The sequence below is a fragment of the Canis lupus genome, chromosome 18, assembly GCF_003254725.2.
Source record: "Canis lupus dingo isolate Sandy chromosome 18, ASM325472v2, whole genome shotgun sequence".
Taxonomy (NCBI): Eukaryota; Metazoa; Chordata; class Mammalia; order Carnivora; family Canidae; genus Canis; species Canis lupus.
The window spans coordinates 47,952,132-47,976,408 of record NC_064260.1 but is presented as its reverse complement, the minus strand read 5'-3'; the positions used below and the strand labels follow the sequence as shown (position 1 = coordinate 47,976,408).

General features: G+C 47.0%; 1 protein-coding gene across 15 annotated transcripts in view; it reads left to right on the top strand.

The window, feature by feature from the left end:
• The first annotated feature begins 329 nt into the window (after positions 1 to 329).
• PPFIA1 (PTPRF interacting protein alpha 1) overlaps positions 330 to 24,277 on the top strand; it is an 85,636-nt gene continuing 61,688 nt past the window's right edge. For all 15 annotated transcript variants that reach the window (XM_025451786.3, XM_025451785.3, XM_049096791.1 and 12 more), the window contains exons 1-2: positions 330 to 544; positions 1,803 to 2,066. In XM_025451786.3, the coding sequence (XP_025307571.1) occupies positions 1,803 to 2,066 (264 nt within the window). In that variant the 5' untranslated portion in view covers positions 330 to 544. The remainder of the gene's footprint in view (positions 545 to 1,802; positions 2,067 to 24,277) is intronic.

Sequence of the window (24,277 nt, the reverse complement as noted above, 5' to 3'; positions counted from 1 at the left end):
GGCAGCCAGCAGGTGTCTCGCGCCGGGGCGCACCCGCCTCGAGGAAGGCGCTGGCTCAGAACCCGACGCACGGTAGACGTTGCCAACGGCCTCTGGGCGGCCGGAGCCGCGGTAGGTGAGCTCCGGCTCGGTGGAGAAGGCCCCTACCTGGGGGGCGGGGCCGGGGGCGGGGCTCCGCCCGCACCTGGCCAATGGGCGCCGGGGGACCCGCCCCGCCCCTCGAGTGGGCGGGGCTTGCGCGCCCGGCCTCCGCGGCGCTCCCCAACCCCCGGGGGGCGGGGCCGGCCGGCGGCGCTCGGCGCTGACGCTGCGCCGACGCGCCCGACGTCGGGCACGTTGACGCCGGCGACGCGCAGCCGGGCCCGCTCCTCCTGCGCTCAGGCAGTGTCCGGCCGCGGGCCGGCCTTGGTGACTGGGGGCTGCGGGCCCGGGGCCGGCGGGCGCGGGCGCGGGCCGCTTTCGTCGGGCCCCGAGCTCGCCCGGAGCGAGCAGCCGCCCGCACGGCGCCGCGGAGCCTCCTCGCCCGCTCCCGCCGGCGAGCAAGGTAAGGAGCGGGAGACTGAGGCAGGCTGGGGCGGAGCGGGGCGGAGCGGGGCGGAGCGGGGCCGCGGGCGCCCGGGCGCCGGCCCCTCCCCGCGGCGGCCCCCTCCCCGCGGCGGCGCTCGCTGTCAGCCCCCGGGCGCGGAGGCGGTGGGCCCCGGCGGGGCGCCCCGAGGCCGGGCTCCTGGGGCCGCGGCGCCCCGGGGGCCCCGGGTCAGTCCCGGGTCAGCCCCGGGTCAGCCCCGCGCCGGGCTCGGGGGCCGAGGACCTGTGGCCGGGGAAGCCGCGGCCCGGGCTGCGCTCCAGCTGTCAGCGGTGCCCCGCGGTCCGGGGTCCGGGGTCCGGGGCCCGGGGCCCTGCAGCGCGGCGCTGGGCGAGGGGCGAGGAGGTCGCGGCGGTCGCGGCGTCGCCGCCCCCGGGGCTCCAGCCTCCTCCCGCGGCGCCCGCCTGCTGTGGGCCTCGCTGGCGGCGTCTCCTTCTCCCCTTTCCCTTCTCCTCCGTCCTCCTCCCTGTCCTTTCTTCCGTCTTGCTTCCTCCTCCGCTCCCTCCTAGCCGTCCGCGGCCGCACCGACCTGCTCCATGCCCGGTGTGCAAGTTTCCTTTCTAATACTCTTTTCTTTTTTTCCCTCCGGCCGTAAACTTACGTAAGTTGGGTTGCCTGACCGTCACACCTTTTGCAGCCACTGACAAACACCTTTCCCGGCCCTTAACGAATCCGGTGCCTTTGAGCGCTCACCCAGTCCGGCCCGAAGCCGAGGGAGCCGCCAGTCCTCCTCGGGAGCTGACTGCACACATTCCTCCAAGATGCCTGATGCATTTTGTACTTGTCAGTTTTACTGGCTGTATGCTCCTTCTGTGCTTTTCCCGAAACATGATTGGGTGGCATGTGTTTTGACTTTCTCTCCCCGAACCGGGAAATAAAGGGGAAAAAGTAAGTTGCAGAAGCACACTTGTTTTCAACAACCAGAAAGTACAGCTTTGCAGACAAAACGCCCCAGGGTTGGTTCTGTACTCCAGGGGTAGTCTGTGAGGTCTCTACCCTGCCCTGCACTATCCCACGTATTAATCTGTTCCCACACTCAGGATTCGCCTGTGTATGTTTTTTTCCGCTTACTTATACTCAGAGTGTAACAGTCGGATCTGAGAATAACGAGGCTGTCAACCTTCATTTTATGAGCAGCACGGAGAGCTAATAAAGTTGCAGGTTTGTGGGAGCCTTTATTTTGCACTTAATGACTGGAGTCTGGGTGTTTTATTTCAAGATGATGTGCGAGGTGATGCCGACCATCAGTGAAGCAGAAGGCCTGCCAGGAGGAAGTGGGAGCCGTGGGTCCAGCTCTCCTTCGCAGCCAGATGCAGATTCACATTTCGAACAGTTGATGGTGTCCATGCTGGAGGAGAGGGACCGTCTTCTGGACACGCTGAGAGAGACTCAGGAAACGCTGGCATTAACCCAGGGGAAGTTACATGAGGTCGGGCATGAAAGAGATTCCTTGCAGAGGCAGCTCAATACTGCACTTCCACAGGTATGGATGCCTTTCACCTGGAACTTTACAGATCTTTCTTTCCCCTTCTAAATTATGGTGTCACCTTTCATGGTGTTCATGTTTTACATGAGTCTGTGAAATGGTGGTTCTGGTTTTTTTTTTTAATTATTAAAGATTTAATTTCTTTATTCATGAGAGACAGAGAGAAAGAGAGAGAGAGAGAGAGAAGCAGGCTCCATGCAGGGAGCCCGAAGTGGGACTCGATCCCAGGTCTCCAGGATCACACCCTGGGCCGAAGGTGGCACTGAACTGCTGAGCCACCTGGGCTGCTTGTGGTTCTGGTGTCTGTAAGTCATGTGCAGAGAGGGTTCCCGAGGGTTGAACCTCTGAGGGAAGACAAGCTGTGGTGCACTATACTTAAACACCTCGTAACTCTTGTTCCTTTCTTCTGCCTTAATTTGGGACAGTGCTCCGAAGTTTTTGGACAAGGGCCATGAGGCATCCAAGCTGCGTGCTGCCTTCCATTCTGTCGTCTTAGGCCTTTCTTGCTCAACCTGTGTTTCTTATGGATTTTATCGCATTTCCCATTTTCTAATGAAATTTAATGGATAGATAGGATTGATTTCACAGGAAAGATAAAGATATTTTTACAGTCCACTTTTCTAAGAACACCTGTGTTTTATAAATGAAGTTTGTTGTGGAGGATATGAGACAGAGATTAATTCCTTCGGAACTTTCTTCTTGGCCGATGAGAATTGTAAGCTTGAAGTGACGCCGAAGCCATTAATCTTAGTATATGACATTTGGACTAGTTTCAAAGCCTCTTCTTGTGGAGCTGAGTGAGGACGTCATGATAGGTGAGGGTAGAGGGTAGAGGAAAGTGTAAGGCGAGTGGCACAGAGCATGCCGGAGACACAGAGGTTACTTGGGTGTTCACAGCCGCCTAGGTGCCACTTGAGTTACCCGTAATAGGCGCCTTTGTGGTCCTTTCAGGTAGGCCTGCATAAGCACATGCTTGTGCTCCCACCGTCGGTCTGCAGTGCTAAATTAGTAAATGAGTAATTGCCAGCCTGAATGCATTTCTTGGCTGTAGCTGGTTCTCCTGAAAGATTGATAAGCCAGACGTTTGCATTTCCTTTTTAGCAATAATAATCTGCCGTTAGTGCTGTAGTGCTCCTTTTCTGTTGGATCGGGGAGCCATCACGGTTTTTCTCGGGCAAGCGTCACGAATTGTGTACTTTGTGTAGGTCTGGTTTTATTACCACGAGCTCGAAAGCATGGGCCAAATGATGCTCCACCAGGATTTTAGTGTACTTGTAAATTTTTCAGTAGTTTTTGTTTTTTTGATTTGTGATTGTATTTGTTTTAATGTAATTTGAGACAGTGCATTGAAGCGCATGTCAAATACTTATGTATTTGATCAGGTGGACTTTTGAAAGAATGAGCACACACAACAGCCTAACAGAAGGGACAGCAGTTTTGTGCAGTACAGTCTAGTGCAGTGAAGGTTGTCCCACCAGCGGGGTGGCACAGTCGCTCAGTGATTTGTTTTTAGCTACTGCTTAGTATTGTGGAAGCTCTTCGTTGAGTGGAGAGTACAATGCTGGCCACACCCGCCTCCCTGCCTTCCTGGGCTCCCTGACTCGCCTCTTCCCCACCTGAGCACCTCCCTGCCTCCCCACCAGAGTGCCTTCTTGCCTTCTCTCCTCTCTGCCTCCCCTTTTCCCTGCCTCCCAGCCTGAGCACCTGAGATTTGTATTTCGGAAACATTTCAGAACAATTAAGTAAACTGTTTTTGGACCTTTCCTTTCCCCAATATTTGACTCATGTTTGGTGGCTGGTAGTGTGGCCAGATAGGTATATGAATAAATGCATTTGTACTACTAGCACACTGTGTAAGCAAGTAATGATCTACATTAACAAATTTTAACTCTCATCAGAAAAATTCACAATCGTAAGTGTATATTTCAGTGACTTTTTTCACTCAGTGAACACATACTTTTAACTACCACCTAGATGAAGAAATAGAACATTACCAAACTTCCCAGAAGCCCCCTCCTACCCATTCCCAGTAATTGTGCCCCAAAGCTACCCATGGTCTTGATTTTTTACCATTGATTGCTTTGGTATGTTCTTTTTTTTTTTAATATTTTATTTATTTATTCATGAGAAACACACACACAGAGAGAGAGAGAGAGAGAGGTAGAGACACAGGCAGAGGGAGAAGCAGGCTCCGTTCAGGGAGACGGAGTGTAGGACTCGATCCCAGGTCTCTAGGATCAGACCCTGGGCTGAAGGCGGTGCTAAACCGCTGAACCACCTGGGCTGTCCGTTTTGGTGTATTCTTGACTTCATATAAATGAAATAGTCATTCAGCATTGTTTGTGGGTCACATCTATTTCACCTCAAGTCATTTTGTCCATTTTCATTGCTGTCTATTACTCAGTGTGTGAATATACGGTAGTTTATTCTTTGTACTGAGCATAAGTATTTATAAATGCTGCCCCTGACTATTCTTGCTTATTTTAGTACAGATACATATATATTTCTTTTGGGTGTGCTCAAAGGAGCAGCATTGCTGAGTGATAGTGTGTGTGTTTGTTCACCCACCACCCACAGTATGTGAACACTCAGTGGCTGTCTGATGCTTGGTATTGTCGGTTCTTGGATTTTAGCTATCTGGTGGGTGTCAAGTGGTAGGAAGCCTAGTGTGGTGTGAGCTTGCTGCTCCCTGATGACCAGTAAGCAGGGGTGGAATGTCTCTGTGTGTGTTTATTTGCCACTTGGATGACTTCTTTCATGAAATTATTGTCTCGTCCGTTTTTTTTATTGGGTGTCTGTTTTGGTTTTTATTGATTTGAAGGAGTTCTTTTTATGTATTTTGAATACATATATAAATGGCAGATGTTTTTTACATTCTTGTGTGTGTTTGCCTTTCTCTAAGTGGTGTCTTTAGATAAGTTTCTCTTTTTCCTTTCCAAGTGCAATAACCATTTTCATTTTTCCTGCTTTGTTGTACTGTCTAGGATCTTTAGTACAGTGTTGAGTAGAAGTGGTGAAAATAGGTGTCCTTTTTCACTCCCAATACCAGAAAGACAACTTTCAGTATTTTACCATTTTACCATCACATATGATACCAGCTGTGGCTTTATTGGTGGATATTTTTTAATCAAAATATAAAAATTCTATTTTTAGTTTGCCAAGAGTTTTTGTTTTGTTTTTTTTTTTATCATGAATTAAATTATTAAATTTTCTTAAATGTATTTTTTGTATCTCTTGGGACAAGTGATTTTTTTTTTCTTAATGTGGTGATTTAACTGTAAAAAAATTTTGCCATGCTACAGTAATCCCAAACTTGATATCTGTGTATTCTCTTTTCACAGGATTTTATTTGTTAATATTTTGGTTAGGATTCTTGCATCTGTATTCATGAGAGAGGTTGGTCTGTGATTGTACTTTTTTGTATTGTCCTTGTTGGGTTTTTGGTATTAAAGTTGTGTTGACCTCATAAAACAAGGTAGGAAGTGTTCCTTGTGTATTCCCAGAAGAGTTTGTGTGAGCCTTATGTTCCCTTCCTTCAATTTTTGGAAGAATTGATTGGCAAAACCAGCTGGTTGTAGGGTTTTCCTTGTGGGAAGATTTTTAGTTTCAGATTCATTTTTTTCTACATGGAAATAGGATTTTTCTGATTTTTTATTTCTTCTTGTGTTTATTTAGATAAGGCATTGTTTTTCCTAGGAATTTGTTCAGACCACTCAAACTTTCCAAGTAATAAGTGTAAAGTGGTTCATAATATCCTTGTCATCTGCAGGATCAATTGTGATACCTCCTTTAAAAAATCTTGATATGATAATTTGTGCTTTGTCTCTTTTTCTTAATCAGTCTTGCTAGGGGATTATTTTATTAGTCTTTCCAAAGAACCAACTTTGGGCTTTATTGATTTTTTTTTTCTATTTAGTATTTGTTTCCTATTTCATTAATTTCTGCTCTTTTTTTTTCTTCCATCTATTTTGTGTTTTGTTTGTTCTTTTTTCTAGTTTTTGAGCTAAATACTTAATTTGATTTTTAGCCTTTCTTCTTTTCCAGTATATGTATTTTAAAGCTGTAAGTTCCCTTGAGCACATCTTTATTGATCCCACAAGCTTTGTGTTTTTTTAAAGATTTATTTATTTATTCATGAGAGACAGAGAGAGAGGCAGAGGCAGAGACATAGGCAGAGGGAGAAGCAAGGCTCCTCACAGGGAGCCTGATGTGGGACTCGATCCTGGATCCTAGGATCCCACAAGTTTTGGTAAGCCAAATTTTCATTTTCTTTTTTTTTTTTTTTTTTTTTTTTTTTCATTTTCTTTTATGTAAAAATATTTCATAGTTTTCATTGTGGTAACTTTTTTTTTTTTTAATTCACAAAGTTTTTTATAAGTAAACTTCTTAATGTTTAGGGGGATTTTCTAGTTACCTTTTTGCTGATTTGTAGCTTAATTCCATGAAGGTATCTGTCTTAGTCTTTTGAGGTTGCTATCACAAAATACCATAAACTGGCTGGCTAATAGGCAGCAGATGTTTATTTCTCATAGTTCTGAAGACTAGAAGTCCTCAAGATCAAGGCATGGGTAGATTCAGTGTCTAGTGAGAGTCCATATCCTGGCTCATAGACAGCCCGCTTCTCACTGTCCTCAGTGCAGCAGCAGGGGTGAGGGAGTTCTCTCTACTCATGACCTGGTCACTTCCTGAGTCTCCATGTCCTGGTACTATCACCTTGGAGGTGATGAACTTGAGGAAAGGGAGGCTATAAACTGTTCATCTATTGCAGTCCCTAAATATGCCCTGCATTGTTTCAATCCTTTGAAATGAATCGAGTTTTCCTAACAGCTCAGCGTATGTTCATTTTCTTTTTTTTTTTTTTTTTTTAAGATTTTATTTATTTATTCATGAGACACACACACAGAGAGAGAGAGGCAGAGACACGGGGAGAGGGAGAAGCAGGCTCCATGCAGGGAGCCTGATGTGGGACTCGATGCCGGGTCTGCAGGATCACGCCCTGGGCCGAAGGGAGGTGCCAAACTGCTCAGCCACCCAGGGATCCCACATACGTTCATTTTCATTAAGTGTTCCTTGGGCTCTGAAAATAATGTGTATTGGCAGGAATGCAGTGTTCTGTGTTTATCAGTTAGGTAAAGTTTGTTAGTCATGTAATTCAGATTCTAGTAGCCACATTAAAGTAAGAGAGGTATAAATAATTTCAAGAATATATTTTATCTAACACAAATATTCAAAATATCATTTCAGTGTATAATCAACATGAGAAGAACATAATGAAATATTTTTCATTCTTTTTTATCATATTAAGTCTTTAAAAACCTGGTGTGTGTTTTATACTTTGAGCACATCTCAATTTGGAGTAGCCACATTTCAGGTACTTAACTAGCCATGTGTGAATACAGATTGGGCAGCCCAGCCCTCCACCCTGGCTTTGTTGTTGTCCTTGTTGTCTGTTCTGTCAGTTACTCAGAGCTGTATCTGAGGTCTTCCTCTATGATTGTGGCATTGGCTCTTTCTCCACTTCTATATTCATCATTTTTCATGTATTTTGAGACTGTGTTATTAGGTCTATTCAAATTTAGAACTCTTGTTTTCTTGGTAGATAAAACTTAATCATGAAACATTCCTCTTTGTCTCTAGTAATGGTTTTGGCTCTAGAGGTTACTTTATTTGATAGTTGTGTTTGCCATGTCAGTTTTCTGTTCATTAGAGTTTACCTGGGAATCTTTTACTTTCCCTTGTCTTTGAGCTTACATTTTAAGCTTATCAGATTGTGAATATAATTTTATAAATGCCAGTCCATCTTCTTTTGGCTTCCTTTCTTTTTTTTGAAAAGTCAGCCTGCAGTGTTACTGTTATCCCATTGAAGGCAGGCAGTATCTTTTTTCCTCTCATTACTTTTAACATTTTCTTTTTGCCTGAGACATTCTTTCTGAGTCAATAGCTTGGCTAATCAGTTTCGGGAAAGTTTTGACTGTTATCTTTGTAGATGTTCATTATTCCTCATTCTGTCTTTTCTCTACTTTGAGGATCCCCATTGGAACTTTTTACCATGTCCCATGTGTCTTTTGGGCTCCTCTGTTTCCTAGACTTTCCTCCAACTTTTATCTAGATGTATATATATTTTTTATCAACCTGTCTTCCAGGTCACTGATTCTCTCTTCATCTGTGTCTGTCTATTCTGATGTGAAGCCCACAGATTGGGTTAATTTTAGCTACTATGTTTTTCAGTTTTAGGATTTGTTTTGATTATCTGAAAATTTCCTATCTGTCAAGTAGGTTTTCAAAAAGTAGATGTGTGCATCTGGTAACTCCAGTGGGTCGCCTCTTGGTCTGTTTCTGTTCTTTTTTCTTTTGGTCTATATGTTGTTACGTCTGTTTTTTCTTTCTTTCCTCTTTTTTTCTTTTTTCTTTTTTTAATTGAGTGTTGGACACTGTATATGAAGAGCTGTAGAGGCTCTTTGTGAGACTGTCTTCCTTTAGTATCTCCTCCAACACACCCCATGTGGGGCAGTTCCTTGGCCTAGTCAGGTGTGATTGACTTAACACTGGGGTTCAAGCTTTGTAAGCTGCCTTCCCAGGGCCCTTCCATCTTGGCAGGTCCTGAAGCCCAGTTCTTGTCTGCTGAGCACCAGGAGATCATTGAAGGGTCAGCTCTCAGGGAGTGCTTGCAGAATGCTGGGCTCATTTTCTATGTCTCCCTGCTCTGAGGGATCTTGGCCTTTTAAGACCTGGCTGGTTCATCAGGCCTGCACTTAAATTTTGTCTTCCTGTACCCATGGAGCTGTCCAGAGTTCTGTTAGCCAGGACTTTCTTCTTGACTTTCTGCTATGTTTTCTTTCTGACTTATTGGTATATTGCACCCCCATCCCTGAGGAAAATGAGAATTGTCCAATGCCATGAGTGAGAGGTGGCACTCTGAATATGAGTCATCTCAGTGGGCTCCCTTTTGTTTGGAACCTCCCTGCAGTTACGGCTGCCTCAGTGTCTCTTTGATGCCTTCAGACAGACTTAAAATTGTCTTCACTTTTTCTGGTTCTTGGTGGGTTGACTTAGAGACTATTTATGTATGTAACTGGAAGTGGGGAGACATTGGTATGTTCTGTGTATAAGTCATGGTAAATATGTCAGTTGTCATTATTTGGTCCAGGAGAAAACAAATCCCACTAGTCCTTGTGTAGTACCCATTGTTCTTTTCCTAATCTGTCTCCAGTTTGCTCATGCTCAGCCACCGTGCATGGAAAGATGTGGGGTTGGTGGCCCAGCCCACTGGGTACCGTCCTCCTCCCTTGCTTGGTGCCCACCGAGGGCAGGCTTTGTAATGACAGGCTGGCTGTGGCAGAGAAGGCTGATCTCAGCGAAGAGGGGGTGCATGGAATGGATTGAGTGACACTTATCATGTGACTTGATCACAGTGTTTGATCAGCATTTTTAGAAATTATTGCTCATTTAGTCTTCCCTCCAATTTCATATAAAGTTGAAAATGCAGATTTTATTCTTCCAAGTTGAGTGCAGTGATTTCACACTCTTCTTGTAAGCAGCAAATGAGTTCCTTAAAAGACATCTCACCCAGAGAATTCCAAGAAAAGAGAATATGTTTGGCTTGAATCATGAGTGGGACCCAAGTTTTGCCCATGTCTCTCCCAGAGTCTGTGAATCCCTGGGAGAGCTTTCATGTAGGACTCAGTATCCTGAAGGATGAGGTCTGGAAAGCACAACTTGGTGGCAAATAAACCAATCTTGTGGGTGCATTGATTGTCACCACATCGATATCAGTGAGCTGGCAGCAGTGTGAAGCGTGCTGGGCGGGTTGGCAAGACAGGAAGGTAGAAGCAGAGCCTGGTCGGGGGGATGAGGGAGGGGAGAGGATGAGCCAGGGCCAGGCTCTGTAGCTGGGGGAATATTGGAAGATGCTGACACTGGCTGTCATACTAGGGGAGGGATGCCCCTACATACTCCTTCCTGCAGCCCCCACGACAAAGATTTGCCTGACGACCAGGTGCCGAACTTGAGAAGCTCTGGGGTAAAGAATCTCAGACTTTTCTCAAGCACTGCTGTAATGCATAGTGGGGTGCAACACTCCATTATAATTTGTTAGTGCTCTAACAAATTATTATATAATATATATAATATAATTAGAGCTAACAAAGCTCAAGCTTCGATGACTTGCCGAGCTTAAGTTAGTACATTAGCGAGACTTGACCTCATAATCCAAATGAGGTGAAATTAGCTAAAAGACTCTTCAGTAAGGGTAGATTCTAGTGATAACCTTGAGTTTCGGTAGTGACTGCCAGGATACCTTCCACCTGAAATAGGAGTGGTTGGCAAAACCCCTCTTGGAAGGCTGTGCTTACTTCCATTGTTTCTGGTTTATGAAACAGATCAGCAGATCCTTCAGAATATTTGGCCATTCGCCTCTTGTCAGTGGCACAACTCAGTTTGCCCTTTTTTGCAAGCACCCCTGTCTTGTCTTTCTGTGTTGCTGCACCTGTGATCCTCTGCGCAAGACAGGGCCGTCCACTCTTGTTGGGCGCCTCCATGACTGCACCGTTCTGGGCTCTGGGTTCCGTGCCCCTTCTCAAGATGAGCACTGGCTGTCAGATGTGACTGAAAGCATGAAGTCATCGAAAGGAAGAGCTGTCTACTGGCACAGTGTGATCTAGGAGGGGCCTCAAGAGGAGGGGTCACGTCTGTACTAAGGCTGAGAGTACTCTCCCAGCACTGTGACTGCAGGGGCAGGAATAAACTTGGCCTTTGAGCCAAGGTGATGTGCTTGTCAGCTGGTGGTTGGACAGAGCCTGGCCATGGCAAGAGATGGGTTTCTGTTCTATTTTTTAAGTTTGTTGAGGGCCCAGGGGTATTATAGCCTCAGGAGGTGGAGGGTTGGCATGATTTTGTTGAATTTTTTAAGTAGGTTTCACACCCAGTGTAGAGCCCAACATGGGTCTTGAACTCACGACCCTGAGATCAAGCCCTGAGCTTACATTAAGGGTCAGACAGTTAGCCCACTAAGCCACCCAGGCACCCCAGTTTGAATTTTTTAAAAGCATGTGCTGATGCTGCATGGATAGCAGACTGGGGGATGGAGATAAGAGTGGACACAGGGTAGACCCCATTGGTTAGAGTAGTCCTTTCTAATGCATGGATTGAGCTGTAAGGTTAGTGTGTTAGGCAAAAATTAAAACCTTTTAATGTCACCCATCTCTTAAAGCTCAGAACAGTGGATGTTTTTATATAATATACAGAAATAGGCAATGTTTAGACGTAGCATGCATGATATTTACTTGTGTGTAAGGTATACATTAAAGTTTTCAGGTATGAGGACGCCTGGGTGGCTCAGTGGTTGATGTCTGCCTTTGGCTCAGGACTTGATCCCAAAGTACTGGGATTGAGTCCCACATTGGGCTCCCTGCATGGAGCCTACTTCTCCCTCTGCCTGTGTCTCTGTCTCTCTCTCTCCATGTCTCTCATGAAAAAATAAATAAAATCTTTAAAAAAAAAAAAAAGGTTTTCAGGTATGTATTGGGTGCCTGCCAGGCACTGTTCCAGATGCTGAATATTCAGTACGTAGTAAACGTTACCTAGCCCAAATATTCTTGTGGTTGCACCAAGAAATATAGGAGAGCTTGAGAATATAGAGCTCTGTTTGAGCAAATTAAACTCGTGGATGGTGCAGCTACAGGATGGCCATTTTTTCATGTGTCCGTGTGGCCAGACTTGGGGAGGTGGTTTTCTCTGGGAGGTTCAGCTGTACTCTGTTCTCCTGCAGCTCCCCACCCTGTGCTTTATTTAGATGCCTTGCTTGAGTGCCTGTGGTCTACCTCCATTTGGATGAACTTTGGGCTCCTTCAGTTCAGTGTCGACCAGAACCATCTCTTCCAACATGTGCACCTCTTCCCCTGAACAAAACTGTTTTCTACCTGGTCGGGCAGTCTGAAACTAGGGGGATGGCTTTGCCTCTTTCCTACCCCTCCCTTCCCTCCCGGTCCCCAGGTCCCATGGCTGGAGTGTACATCTCCTGGGGTTCTGGACCCTGTCTTCCATTGGGTGGAGTCAACCAGGGGCCAACTTAGATGCTCCATCCCTGTGGCTCCTGGCCCTGTGGCCGCCCTGGCCCCGTGCCAGCCAGGCTGCATCAGGGGTGGCTCGTCATGCACAGATCAGTGTTCTGCACCTTCTCTATAAATCCTGCTATTCTCTCCCAGAGGAAGGCCTTTCTTACCCTGTCTTCTGCTGGATACCACTAAGTCATTTGGTAACCGACTCTTTTGGGGAACCAGTTTTGCCCTCTGTGTATGAAGATCCTCAGAAATGCTCGTATTCTGACTGAGCAGCTTTCCTTGTGCTAAGGAAAGGGTTCTTACCTGGAAGAAACCATGCTTACTTACAATATTTACATTTCTGATCAGTTAGGACATTGTAAGAGTGACATGTGAGTTATAGACTCACATGTGAAAGTGTAACACTGTAACCTCCTTCCATGGGGGCTTTATACCTCTCACTTTGCTCCCAGCCTTCCATCATTCCCCCTGTGCTTGGCACTACTTGGGGAGGCTCATGGTTTCTGGTGGCCCGTTCTTGTGTCCAGAGATAGGAGTGGGCTGCAGGGTGACCACGGACCCCTCTGACCTGTGGGGAGCCACAGGGAGCCGAGCCCCCAGGGGACTTCCTGGAGGCTGCATCGTCCATCACATCCTGCCCAGAGCCATTCCTGTGTAGAAGCTGCAGAGGGGATTGCCCAGCCCTCAGTCCTCCTTCCTGAACTGACTGACCCTCTTCCATGAAGAGCACTCCTTGTCGTCCTTCTCTCCTGTGTAATCGCTGTGCACACTTGCATTTGTGTTTATTCAGTGATCACACTCAATTATCATCATCATTCCTTAGATGCTGTGTTGTCCCCTAAGATTGGCTCCTGTGTCCTTTTGCCAAGGCCCTATTATTAGTCTTTGAACATTTCACTGTTTTCTGGCACAAGAATTTGTCCCAGGCTCACTTTGTGTTTTTCCTGCCTCGGATCTGAAATCATTCCTCTGAGGAGCCCTGGTTCCTTTTAGTGGGTGAAATGATGTTCAGAAATCTAAATGAGCTAGGTGTGCTCATTGTTGCTGGGGTCATTCTTTTAGGTCCTTTTTGGAGACAGAGCTAGACAAAAATCTTTATAAAAAGAGAAACCTGGATTTCATACTGATTTTCTGTTCTCAAAACTTAATTTTCCCCTTGATCATTTTATATTTATGTCTCTTGTCTTATACTAACAATTTTGATTTCTAGTGATGTCAGCATTATTTTCTTTATTCTATGATGTACATGAAGCAGTTTCAGCCTTCTAATGCCGTATTGGTATAATCCTTGAGTGAAATTTTAGAATGTCTTTGCAGTTCTTCTGGGTCAAAGAATAAATGTCATTTAAAAAAAAAAGAATAGGGATCCCTGGGTGGCGCAGCGGTTTGGCGCCTGCCTTTGGCCCAGGGTGCGATCCTGGAGACCCGGGATCGAATCCCACGTCGGGCTCCCGGTGCATGGAACCTGCTTCTCCCTCTGTCTGTGTCTCTGCCTCTCTCTCTCTCTCTCTGTGACTATCATAAATAAATAAAAATTGAAAAAAAAATTAAAAAAAAAGGAATAAATATGTTTTAAAATTATATAGTTAGAATAACGGATTCTAAAGCAATGTGATTGGTCACATAACCGTACAAAATTTGATATACCATTAGGTTAATTTGTTTCTGCTTATTTCTAATTTTAGGGCTTGAATTTTTTTTTTAAGTTGTTTTCAAATACCTAAAGCATTTACATGGTTTAACAGGACTATAGAAACAGGTGGTCTCAGGAGTCTTGATCCCCCTGTCCCTGAGTCACCCACTTCTAACTGGTGGGGTGCCACATAACCTGGTTTGTATGAGCTAGTCCTGGGTTTTGCCTGTTCTCTTGGAGCCATTAGTAATTGTGCCCGTTTCACCCTCAGAAATGAGGCACAGCTAAAGCTTTGTTGGCACTTGCTAATGCTCATTTAGAGATGTGGACAGAATGTTTCCACTTTGTAGGTTTTTTCCCCCTGTAGCTAGAAGCAAGCTCTTGGCTGAATTCTGCAGACTGGGATTGTGGTTCACTTGGCAGGCAAGGTCCACCCATGGAGTTTTTACTCTGGCTGTCAGGGTCTCATTCTTATTCTGAGGAGGAAATGTCATTTTGCTCTGAAAATAAATTTGGGAGCTTGAAATATATCTTGCATTTCCAAGTTTTTCTGCTTTGCAAATGGGCTAATTATCCCTCCTGCTTATGTAGTTTGAAACTTTTGCCAACAGTAATATAAAAATTGATTTCGCAAATCGTGTGCAAGAAGAAAGTTAAGGTTCTCCTTGAGGATCATCAATATTTCTGAGCCATTGATCTCTCTTGAAATCTTAAGGTGCTGTTACGAAGCTAGGGCACACTCTTCCCTGTCTGCAAAATACTTTATGGGGAAACGTGGATGACAGATCAGGTCATGGTATCCTGTGTGCCCTGAAATAGAAAAATGGCAAGGAAGGAAGATGGTTTTGATGAGTCTCAGTGTAATTTGAGCAGTCTGATGTGCTGCAAAGGGCTTCATTGGTGACATCTGTGGATGGGAAAGGTTGAGAAACTGCAGTTTCTCCTGCTGTCCATGGCTCCGCCCCCTTACCTCACCGCCCACACGCACTGCAGGGAGGCTATGGGCAAGCTGGCATTCCAGTCTTCCTGCTGTTGGGTGGCATTTTAGAGGAGCAAGTGCATCTCTCTCCTTAAGCAGACAGTTGAAAGCAGGCATGCAAGTTCGCACCACCGATCTCTTTCAGTGTGGCCTGAGTCTGCGGGCTGATCCCACATGTTCCCCCCACACATTGTGAGCTCAGGGTGGCTCAGCAGTGTGTTCAGCAGAGCCCAGGACTCACGTGCAGTCTTTCCCTCATTACCTCATCCCCAAACCTCCAGTGTCCTTATCAGTACTGGAGAGGCAACAGCTTTTTATTTTTATTTTAATTTTTTTTACTTTTTTATGATTATTTAAGAGAGCATGAGGGGGAGAGAGAGAAGGAGCAAGGGGGGAGGAACAGAAACAGAATGCCTGCCCAGCAGGGAGCCCCATATGGGGGCTCTGGGGCTCAATCCTGGGACTCTGGGATTATAACCTGAGCCGAAGGCAGGCACTTCACCGACTGAGCCACCCAGGTGCCAGCTTCATTTTTATTTAGCAGACATTTATGAGTATCTGCCACGTGCCAGGCACTGTCCAAGGGCCGGGTAAATGGGTGTCTGGGAGATTCAGTGGGATGATAGCCCACTTTGATGGCCTTGAAGCCTCTGGATAGGGATCACCTCACTGGAGCCTCTCCGCAATCCTGTAAAGTATACTTCAGACTGTAAACAATACTGGGAGGCAGGGCACTGTAAGGGCATAGAGAGGCTTCAGCATCTCGCATGCTTTACCCTGGCTTTTTTTTTTTTTTAATTTTTATTTATTTTTGATAGTCACAGAGAGAGAGAGAGAGAGGCAGAGACATAGGCAGAGGGAGAAGCAGGCTCCATGCACCGGGAGCCCTATGTGGGATTCGATCCCGGGTCTCCAGGATCGCGCCCTGGGCCAAAGGCAGGCGCTAAACTGCTGCGCCACCCAGGGATCCCCCTACCCTGGCTTTGAGGTGGTCCTGGGCTAGGGTGTCTACACTGCGGGAGGGCACCAGCCTCATGAGCTTCTGGCACCCCCTGCACATGGGGCTGGGGTGCCTGGAGTGCAGCCTGCTTCTGGCCTGCTCCTCCTTGGCCTTGGTCTTGAGTGGAGGTTTTGGGGGAAGGGAAAGGGCAGGGATTTTTGTCAGGTACACCTGCATTTGCGATGCACACAGAACTGCTCTCGTGTGCTGTGATCTATAGGTTGTGCTCAGAGCCCGGGCTCTGGCGAGGCTCTCCCTCTGCCCCTTGCCATCAGAACAGCCTCGTGGGCTATGGGGATGGTGACGTGAGTTCCCCTGTGATGGCCTCACTGCAGTGAAGGTGAGCCCCTGTTGTGCTAGTCACCCCTGAGCCACAGAAGGACGTTTGATTATGAGAAGTACTTCTCTTCCTGATTCCCAAAGGTGGCTGTGACCAGGAGGGGAGAGAGTGCACACACTAGGGACAAGTGCGGTGTATGCAATTGTCTGCCTCCCCCCGTGCCCACAGTGTGGGCTCCTGTTATAGATGCAGTGTGTGCTGATGCACTTGACACATCAACTGAGAGCCTTGAGTGAAGTTCCACGTTGTGAAGATAGAAAGCATAGTAGAACAAGCATGCTGAGTCGGGGTCAGTGTGATGGAGAGGAGAGGAGAGCACTGTGAGGACTGAGTAGCTGACCGTGTTTCTGGGAAGGTGGGAGAGCCCAGTCCTGCCATGGGAGGCTCTGGTAAAGCTACATGGCCGCCCTGTGCATGTTCCCTCCAATTCGCAGGTGGGCTCTGAGTGTGGAACTGGGGGCCTGGGGCTGCCCTGCACTCTTCCTGCCTTCAGGAGAGGCTGGGTGAGTCAGAGCCAGGTGCTCCGAGCTGCCCTGGGTCATGTGCAGCTCCTGAAGGGCTGGAAAGGGCATGGAGGCTGGGGTGCCCAAGTTGGTGACAGGTGGCATCAGCAAGACTAATGGTATTGATGGCTGTGCCAGTAAAGCTGAAGGATGTGGCTGAAGGATGCGGTTACCCGTGTGGCGAGTGTTCATGTGTTCCCTGGCTGGGAGCATCAGGGACAAGTGCCGTGGCCATCTCCCTTCTGCCCCAACTGCCTGCAGGAAGAAAGAGAAGACATTTCTCAAATAAGGACTGGAATTGGCAGTTTGGAGTTTCTTCCTTTATCATCTCTTCTGTTCCATCTCTGCCCTTTGTTATCTTTTACTCCCCTTCCCCATGACCTTCACAGCACTTGGAGGAGAAAGTACAAGAAAGATTTGCAGATGGCAGTGCTGCCTCTGTGGTGTAGGTGTGTAGGACCTGACGCAGTGAGGCCCACGAAGGCCAGAGTAGGCAGTGCTCAGGATGGGGCGGCCAGATCAGAAGGAATTTCTTTCCATGGTGGTTTTCTTGTGCAAGCTATAGAAATACCTGATCCCAACAAGGTCTGGCGGTGAGTTGAGAGATTGCTGAAAGCACATTCCCGAGGACAGGCTCGTGCGTGTTGCCTGAATTGTGAGTGGCCAGCGCTGTCCTCCCTGTGTGTCACTACAGGGTCACTGTGTCGTCACCGTGTGGGACTGCTGCTTTAAGGGCAAGGTGCTCTCAGGAGGTGAGGCGTGTCCCAGCGAGCCTGCAGGTGTCAGCAAGACAGCCTGTGGAGGAAGCTGCCCCCAGGCTGCTGCAGCCATGGAGCTGGCCCAGAGGCCTCAGCTGGCCGCTCCCAGGGCTGCGGGGCGACTTCACTCCCCATGGTGCCTCATCCTCTGTTCTCCTGGAGGTTCTCTTCTTGCCAGTTTTCAGTTTCAGGTCAGGATCTCGGTCGTGGGATCAAGCCTCACGTTGGGCTCCCGGCTCAGTGAGGAGTCTGCTTCCCTCACCCCGCTTGTGCTCACTTTCTCTGAAACAATGAATAAATGTATATATACACACACATTTTTATTAAAAGAACCTGCTCATCGTTTAGAGGGAGCTCAGATTGCCTGGTGCTTGTGTCTACTCTTTGTGGGCTTACTGTGCCTACACGGTTTTCATGTTAGGGGGCCTCTGTGGAAAGAATTGAGGGAGAGGAAGCACTTGCTGTGCAGAGACATTTGGAGAATTGTTTTCATTTGACAAGAGTATCGCACCCAGGACTAGGAAATACATATTATCCCTTCCACTCTCTTCTGTAGCTGTTACCTTGGAAATATGTCCACTTTGTGAAGTCAGCCTCCCTTTTGGAAGAGGAAACTTCATCTGTGCCTTCAGCCCCATGTTTATGATGTTCCTTCTACACTCCAGCCCCGCCTTTGTCATGGCCTCTGCACACAGCCTGGAGGTGCCCTGCTGCGTGTCGTCATATTGTTCAGAGCTGGGATCCTCGTCCTTCCTCTCAGCACCCTACATAGCCCCCCGGCCCCCCACAGCACGATTTCTGTCCCTCTTTTCTTTTCCAGTGTTATTTTTAGTTCCTTTTGTATTCCAGTATCCCAGCTTGGGTCCTCTGTGCCTCAGGCTAATATGGTAAGGCTCTGCTTGCACCTTCTTCCTTCTCCAGTCCACCCAGCACACTTTCTGCTGCCCTGACTGAACCTAGACCTTGCCCTGCAGTGTCCATCCGTGGCTGCAGGGACAAGATCCAGACTCTTTAAATTTGTCACTCACAGCTCCATGTTCTGCTGCAACTCAACTTTCTCACCCCATTTCTTCTCCAGAACCTCTTGTTCTGGCCAAACCAGTCTGTTCTCTGTGTGTCGTGTCCCCCCTGCCCTGGGCCTACACATTTCCTTCTCTGGAAGTGCCTCTCCACCTTCCCTGTGGCACTCCCCACCTGTCTCTCCAGTCTTGTTGTGAGCACTCATGCTGAGATTCAGGGTCTGTTGTACCTCGTGGAGAGGATAAGATACGATGCCCGGGGCTGCCTTTACTCTCTGTATTCTTTTATTTTTTTCTCCATTGGTTAAAAATGCCATCAGTTTTAAGAAAAACACAGATGAAATAGTATTGAGCGTGGGACTCCTGGGTAGCTGTTGATTAAGCGTCTGCCTTCAGCTCAGGTTATGATCTCAGGGTCCTGGGATCAAGGTCCTGGGATCAGGGTCCTGGATCAACCCCATGTTGGGTTCCTGGCTCAGCTGGGAGCCTGCTTCTCCCTCTCCCTACTGCTCGTGTTCTGTCTCTCATTATCTCTCTCTCTCAAATAAATAAGATTTTCAAAAAGAAAAAAAAGCAAAAGTATTGTGTATCCAGGTCATCCTTGAAGGGCTGAAGAAGTCACAGAGAGCTCTCTGGAGTCTATGGCCACCTATTTGTTTCTGAGTGAGGATGGTGGTGGGTCATAGTGGGGGATCACAACTGGCCCTTCTGTACCCCTCACTACTGAGTGTGCTTTCCTCCTCACCCCCACTTCTTGCGTACTGACCTTTTGATCTTGGCCACAGTGTTTTACTTCTGAGACTGTTTCGTCATGTGTAAACTAGAGAATACTATTGATTTTTCAGTAGCAAATGCAGATTTAGTGAGAGCTAAAATGACCCGACCACAAAACCCTGCAACACTTGGGCACTCAAGTGTGAGGCGTCTGTGTGCAAACCCCTTAGCAAACCCCTTAGCACCGCACACACAGTCGGGGCTGGGGTGACTTGGCCTGCATGAGGTCTTGGTTAGGGTGCCTACCATCCTCTCATCCCCTGAAAATAACATCTGTATTAGATTCTGAATCCCAAGCCACTTATTAACCCAGTGACCTTTGCTCATCACTGACTTGCCTGGGCCTGTGTTCTGATTTGTAAAATGAGATAATTATGTGTGCCTTACAGGGTGACTGAGAATAACATGTGGTAAAAGATCAGAAACAGTTTTGAAAACCATAAAACATTAAGCAAGTATAAAGTTATTAAAATGAATATTTGTATCTTATAAGGACTTGGCATAGTACTTGAGACATCTTGATTTTGTTCAGTAAGTTATTTGTCCAGGTTAAAAGGGCTGCTCATTCATAAGCTTATGTATTTCTATCTACTAAGCTTAACAGAGCCACAGAGAAATTCCCCAGTAAGGTACCCTCAGTTATAGTTTTGTGCCTAGATGTTTGATTCACTCCAAGAGACCTTCTTGATAAATTAGAGAGTAAAGCTGTTTATAACAGAGGCTTTTGTCAGACTGGTTTGCAGGATGTGAGTGTACAGGACCATGGAAGTCCAAGAAGCTTGACAAGAAGTAATGTCTGCTGTCAAAGGTGTAGTATATTACTGACTCAGTCCGTGTGTACCTGTTGTTGGGACACCTACAACAGGCTGCTGGCTGCTTTGCCAGGGTGTGGGGAGCAGATCTTTCCCCTGAGCAGACGTAGGTAGGTGCAGTGAGGGGCGCTGGGGAAACTGAGCATGCTGTAGCACTGTGGTGTGCAGGGATTGCAGAGCCTGGGGAGCCTTTCTGTACAGGAGGGGTGGCTGAGCTCAGCCTGGGATGTTGCAGTCCATGCTCAGGAGGCCGTGGGGCCACAGCGTGCGGGAGCGGGTGTGCACTCAGGTGTGAGCTCAGTGGAGAGTGGCTGCCGCGTGCTGGAGTTGGTGCTCTGATAGTTCTGGTTGAGGGGGATTGTGGTGGGCCAAGTGCAGCTGGGATGGGGACAGGTGTGGAGGGGCAGGTGCCACAAGCGGCAGAGAGGCTTCTTTCTTTGACCGTAAACCCTTCTTTTTGATCATTTCCAGCCGTCCAGCTATGTGGTTTTCTTGGAAACAGTGTCATTCTTATGAAAACTGCACACGAGAGTCAGACAGAAACTGGTTTCAGGCTCAGTTGTGCTTGTTACCGCCACCTGGGCTCCTGCCCTGAACCCCTCAGCACTTGTCCCTCCAGCATGCCAGCTGGGTCTGGGGCGCTGCTGCTAGCATTGCAGAGTCGCAGGAGAAGGTCCCTGGGAAGCCCTCACAGTTAAAGTTTTGCGCCCGGGCCTCGCTGTGTCTGCAGAGTCCGTCTTCCATGGGCGGACTCAGAAACCGCGGCTGGGACAGAGAGGGGAGCAGGCAGCTTGCCTGGCTGCCCTGGGCCTTCTGCACATGCTGGGGTCGGGCTTTCTGCCGTCACCTCCCACTCCTGTGGGATGCTTGCCAGGAGTCTATCTGGTCTATCTCTTGACTTCTTTCAGAAGGGCCCCCGCAGTCATGTGCAGTGTTAGGTGACCCTGTCACATGCAGAGTGCTTGCTGCCTGCTCCAGTGGGTCAGAATTCCTGATCCCATCAACTGCAGCCTCAGGGCGCCACTACGTGGGTCCTGTCTTACGGCCCTTCCTGGGCAGCTGTGCCTGCCTATCCCTTGAGGGCCTGGAAGGCCGTGTCCGAACATTCCCACTCACCTAGGATGTTCTAATTTAATGAAGGTCGCCAAGTCACGTCAGAGTGCCCGATCACATGTAGGAGAGTTGGTTATGGCTTTCTTCGCAGAACTGAAGTACTTATGGGAACTGATGGCATGCCTGCAGTGTGCTGGGAGTATAGCTAACTAACTAAGTATAGCAGGCACCCTGTGCACACACTAACCCTCCTCGGACGACTAGCGTGTACACCGTAAGGCAGTCCCTGAGTGGCGCGGGGGGCCACCGTGACACCATGTGACTGGAAGAGGAGGGGAAGGGCCCTTCCCATCCCTTCCATACATTTATTTGGTCCATGTTTTGATGGTGCTGCTGTAGCCAGGAGAGGAATGTCCAGCATCTGTGGGCAGACCCTAGTGGTTCTAGAGCCTGGCTACATGAGGCCAGGATCTCCTGGTGTCCTGTAGTGAGGGTACTCAGTAGGCATGAGAGGATGCCCACATGGTGCTTGGTGTCCTAAGGTTCCCAGTTGGCTCAACAAAAGGTGAACAACTGTTGTCAGAGCAAAGAAGAGTGGAGAACATAGTTGAAGGATCTCTTGAAGATGTTTTAAATCCATGTGCTGTAAGTGGAGATAGAAAATAAACATATTAGATGTAGAAACTTAGCCTGCAACTAGAATAAACAGTTTCACCTGTTTATTTTAATAAATATATAGGGTTGAGTCTGAGTAAGAGCTGCCTGTTTAATTCCACATTCCTAGTAGCATATATTAAAGTAGCTAAGATTTTGGCAGTTGTCCTTTTTTTTTTTTTTTAAGATTTATTTATTTATTTTAGAGAGACGGGCCACAGGAGGCCATTCTTTTTTTTTTTTTTTTTAAAGATTTTATTTATTTATTCATGATAATCACAGAGAGAGAGAGAGAGAGAGAGGCAGAGACATGGGCAGAGGGAGAAGCAGGCTCCATGCAGGGAGCCCGACGTGGGATCCGATCCCAGGTCTCCAGGATCACGCCCCGGGCCAAAGGCAGGTGCCAAACCGCTGCACCACCCAGGGATCCCAACACAAGAGGCCATTCTAAGATTTTGTCTGGCAGATAGAATAAGCTCAGGTTCAAAATGATACATAAACAGAGTTACTTGTTGCTATGTTGTTGTAAGAGTAGAAAATGGACAGCATAAACATAGGTATCCCTCAGCAGGGGAGAATAAATGAGACTTTGTATTCATTCATATATGCCATCAAAGCAGCTGTAAACAGGAGGGCAGCCTTATGAACCAACTCAAAATATCTTCAGTTATGTATATCCTTAACTGAAGAAAAGCAAGGGGAAGGGAATATATGCATAAAAAAACCCTGAATAAGCAAGGAACCCATAACTTTAGCACCTGCTTTGTGGGAGAGAGGACAGGGCTGGAAGAGAGACTCTGTGTGGCTGTTTCTTATTGGATCCAAAGACAGTAGTTTTAAAAACTCTGTGTAAAAAAAGCTCTGTCCCAAGCCCCCTCCCAGTGCTGCTGCTGTGACTGGTCTTTCAGAAGTTTATTATGACCAAAATATCTCTTTGGATACTGTTCCTAATTTTGGCTTTAGACGTCGAGGTCAGACAGGCCATTTCTGGTCTCATACTTTAAAGACAGTTGCTTTATGTAACTAATTTCTTGGCATGTGCATAGATCTATGAAATTAAATATCTGATGCTGAAAACTATTTCATACTCCATTGAGCAAAAGCAGGACCAAAAAGCACATACTCATTTGTTGGGAAGTTTGAAACATAACATAAATATAGTGGACATTAATGTACTACATATTGTTTTCATTTTATTATTTTTGGGTGTTTTTAATTTTTTTAAAGATTTTATTTCAGAGAGAGAGCTCCAGCATGCACGAGTGGGGGGAGGGGCAGAGGGAGAAGCAGACTCCCTGCTGAGCAGGAGCGGATCTCAGGACTCTGGGATCATGACCTGAGCTAAAGTCAGATGGACTGAGCCACCAAGGTGCTCTTTGGGTGTTTTTAATTTATCTGAAACTCTTTTAAGCTAATAATGTAATGTTAAAAAAGAAAAAAAAAAACCTACCTAGAATTTCCGGAAGGCGCTCATTCCTATTTGAATGAAGGATTTCTGTGCTAGCTTTTTTATTTCATGGATTTGATTCCCGCCACCCCCCTGCTCAGTTTTTAAAATGTAATTGTAATGTTTTTGCTCATGAATAATTCACTAATGTTATATACTTGTTTCTAAAATACATGAAGAATACATTTATAGTACTACATGTGTGCATTCATATTTCAAATCGTCCTAATATAAGAAATTTTTTTGTGTTCAAATATAGAAATGCTAACAACCAAAAATAGTTTGGTTTGCTCTTTAGCAGAAAGATTAAAATATGTGAAGCAAGACTTATACCTACTGCCCGTGAGGAGATAGCACCTTTTGCCTAAAAGACCTGCCTTCCAGGGCACCTGGGTGGCTCAGTGGTTGAGTGTCTGCCTTCAGCTCAGGGTGTGATTCCAGGGTCCTGGGATCAAGTCCTGCATTGGGCTCCCTACAGGGAGCCTGCTTCCCCTCTGTATATGTCTCTGCCTCTCTCTGTGTGTCTCTCATGAATAAATAAATAAAATCTTAAAAAAAAAAAAAAAAAAGACATGCCTTCCAAAGAAGAAAGGAGCAGTGGCTTATACAGCTGGAAGTCCAAGACAGAAATGGAGAATGCACTCAGTTACCTTGTGAGGAGATGTCTCTCCTCCTAGGTGCAACCGAGAGGAAAGAAAGCTTAAGTCCACATAAAACCTCATACAAGAGGGTTCACAGCAGTCAGTGTTCTACATGACAGCTAGAAAGTGGAAGGGACCTAGATGTCCTTCAGCAGGCGAAGGGATGAGCAAATGTTCTCTGTCCACACAGCCATAAACATGAATGGAGCACTGACACACACTGCATCATGGACAAACCTGGAAAGTGTACTGCTGAGTGAAAAAAGCCAGACAGGTTATTGAACATGATCAAATTTAAGTGCAGGCAAGCCAGATGAGCTGGCAGGTATGTTTATGTTCTCACCGCCCGGCATTGCCTCTGTAGCCAGTGAACTGACTCCAGCAAGATTTTCAAGTTAGGCCTTACACGAAGGCTGTTTGGAATTAGTGACTGCAGCATGCACCCTCCCTAGTTGCTAGGCCAAAGGTAGAAAAACAGGCACATGTTATTAGTTCTTAAACAGACTTTTTTGGAGCAGCTTTAGGTTCACAGCAAAA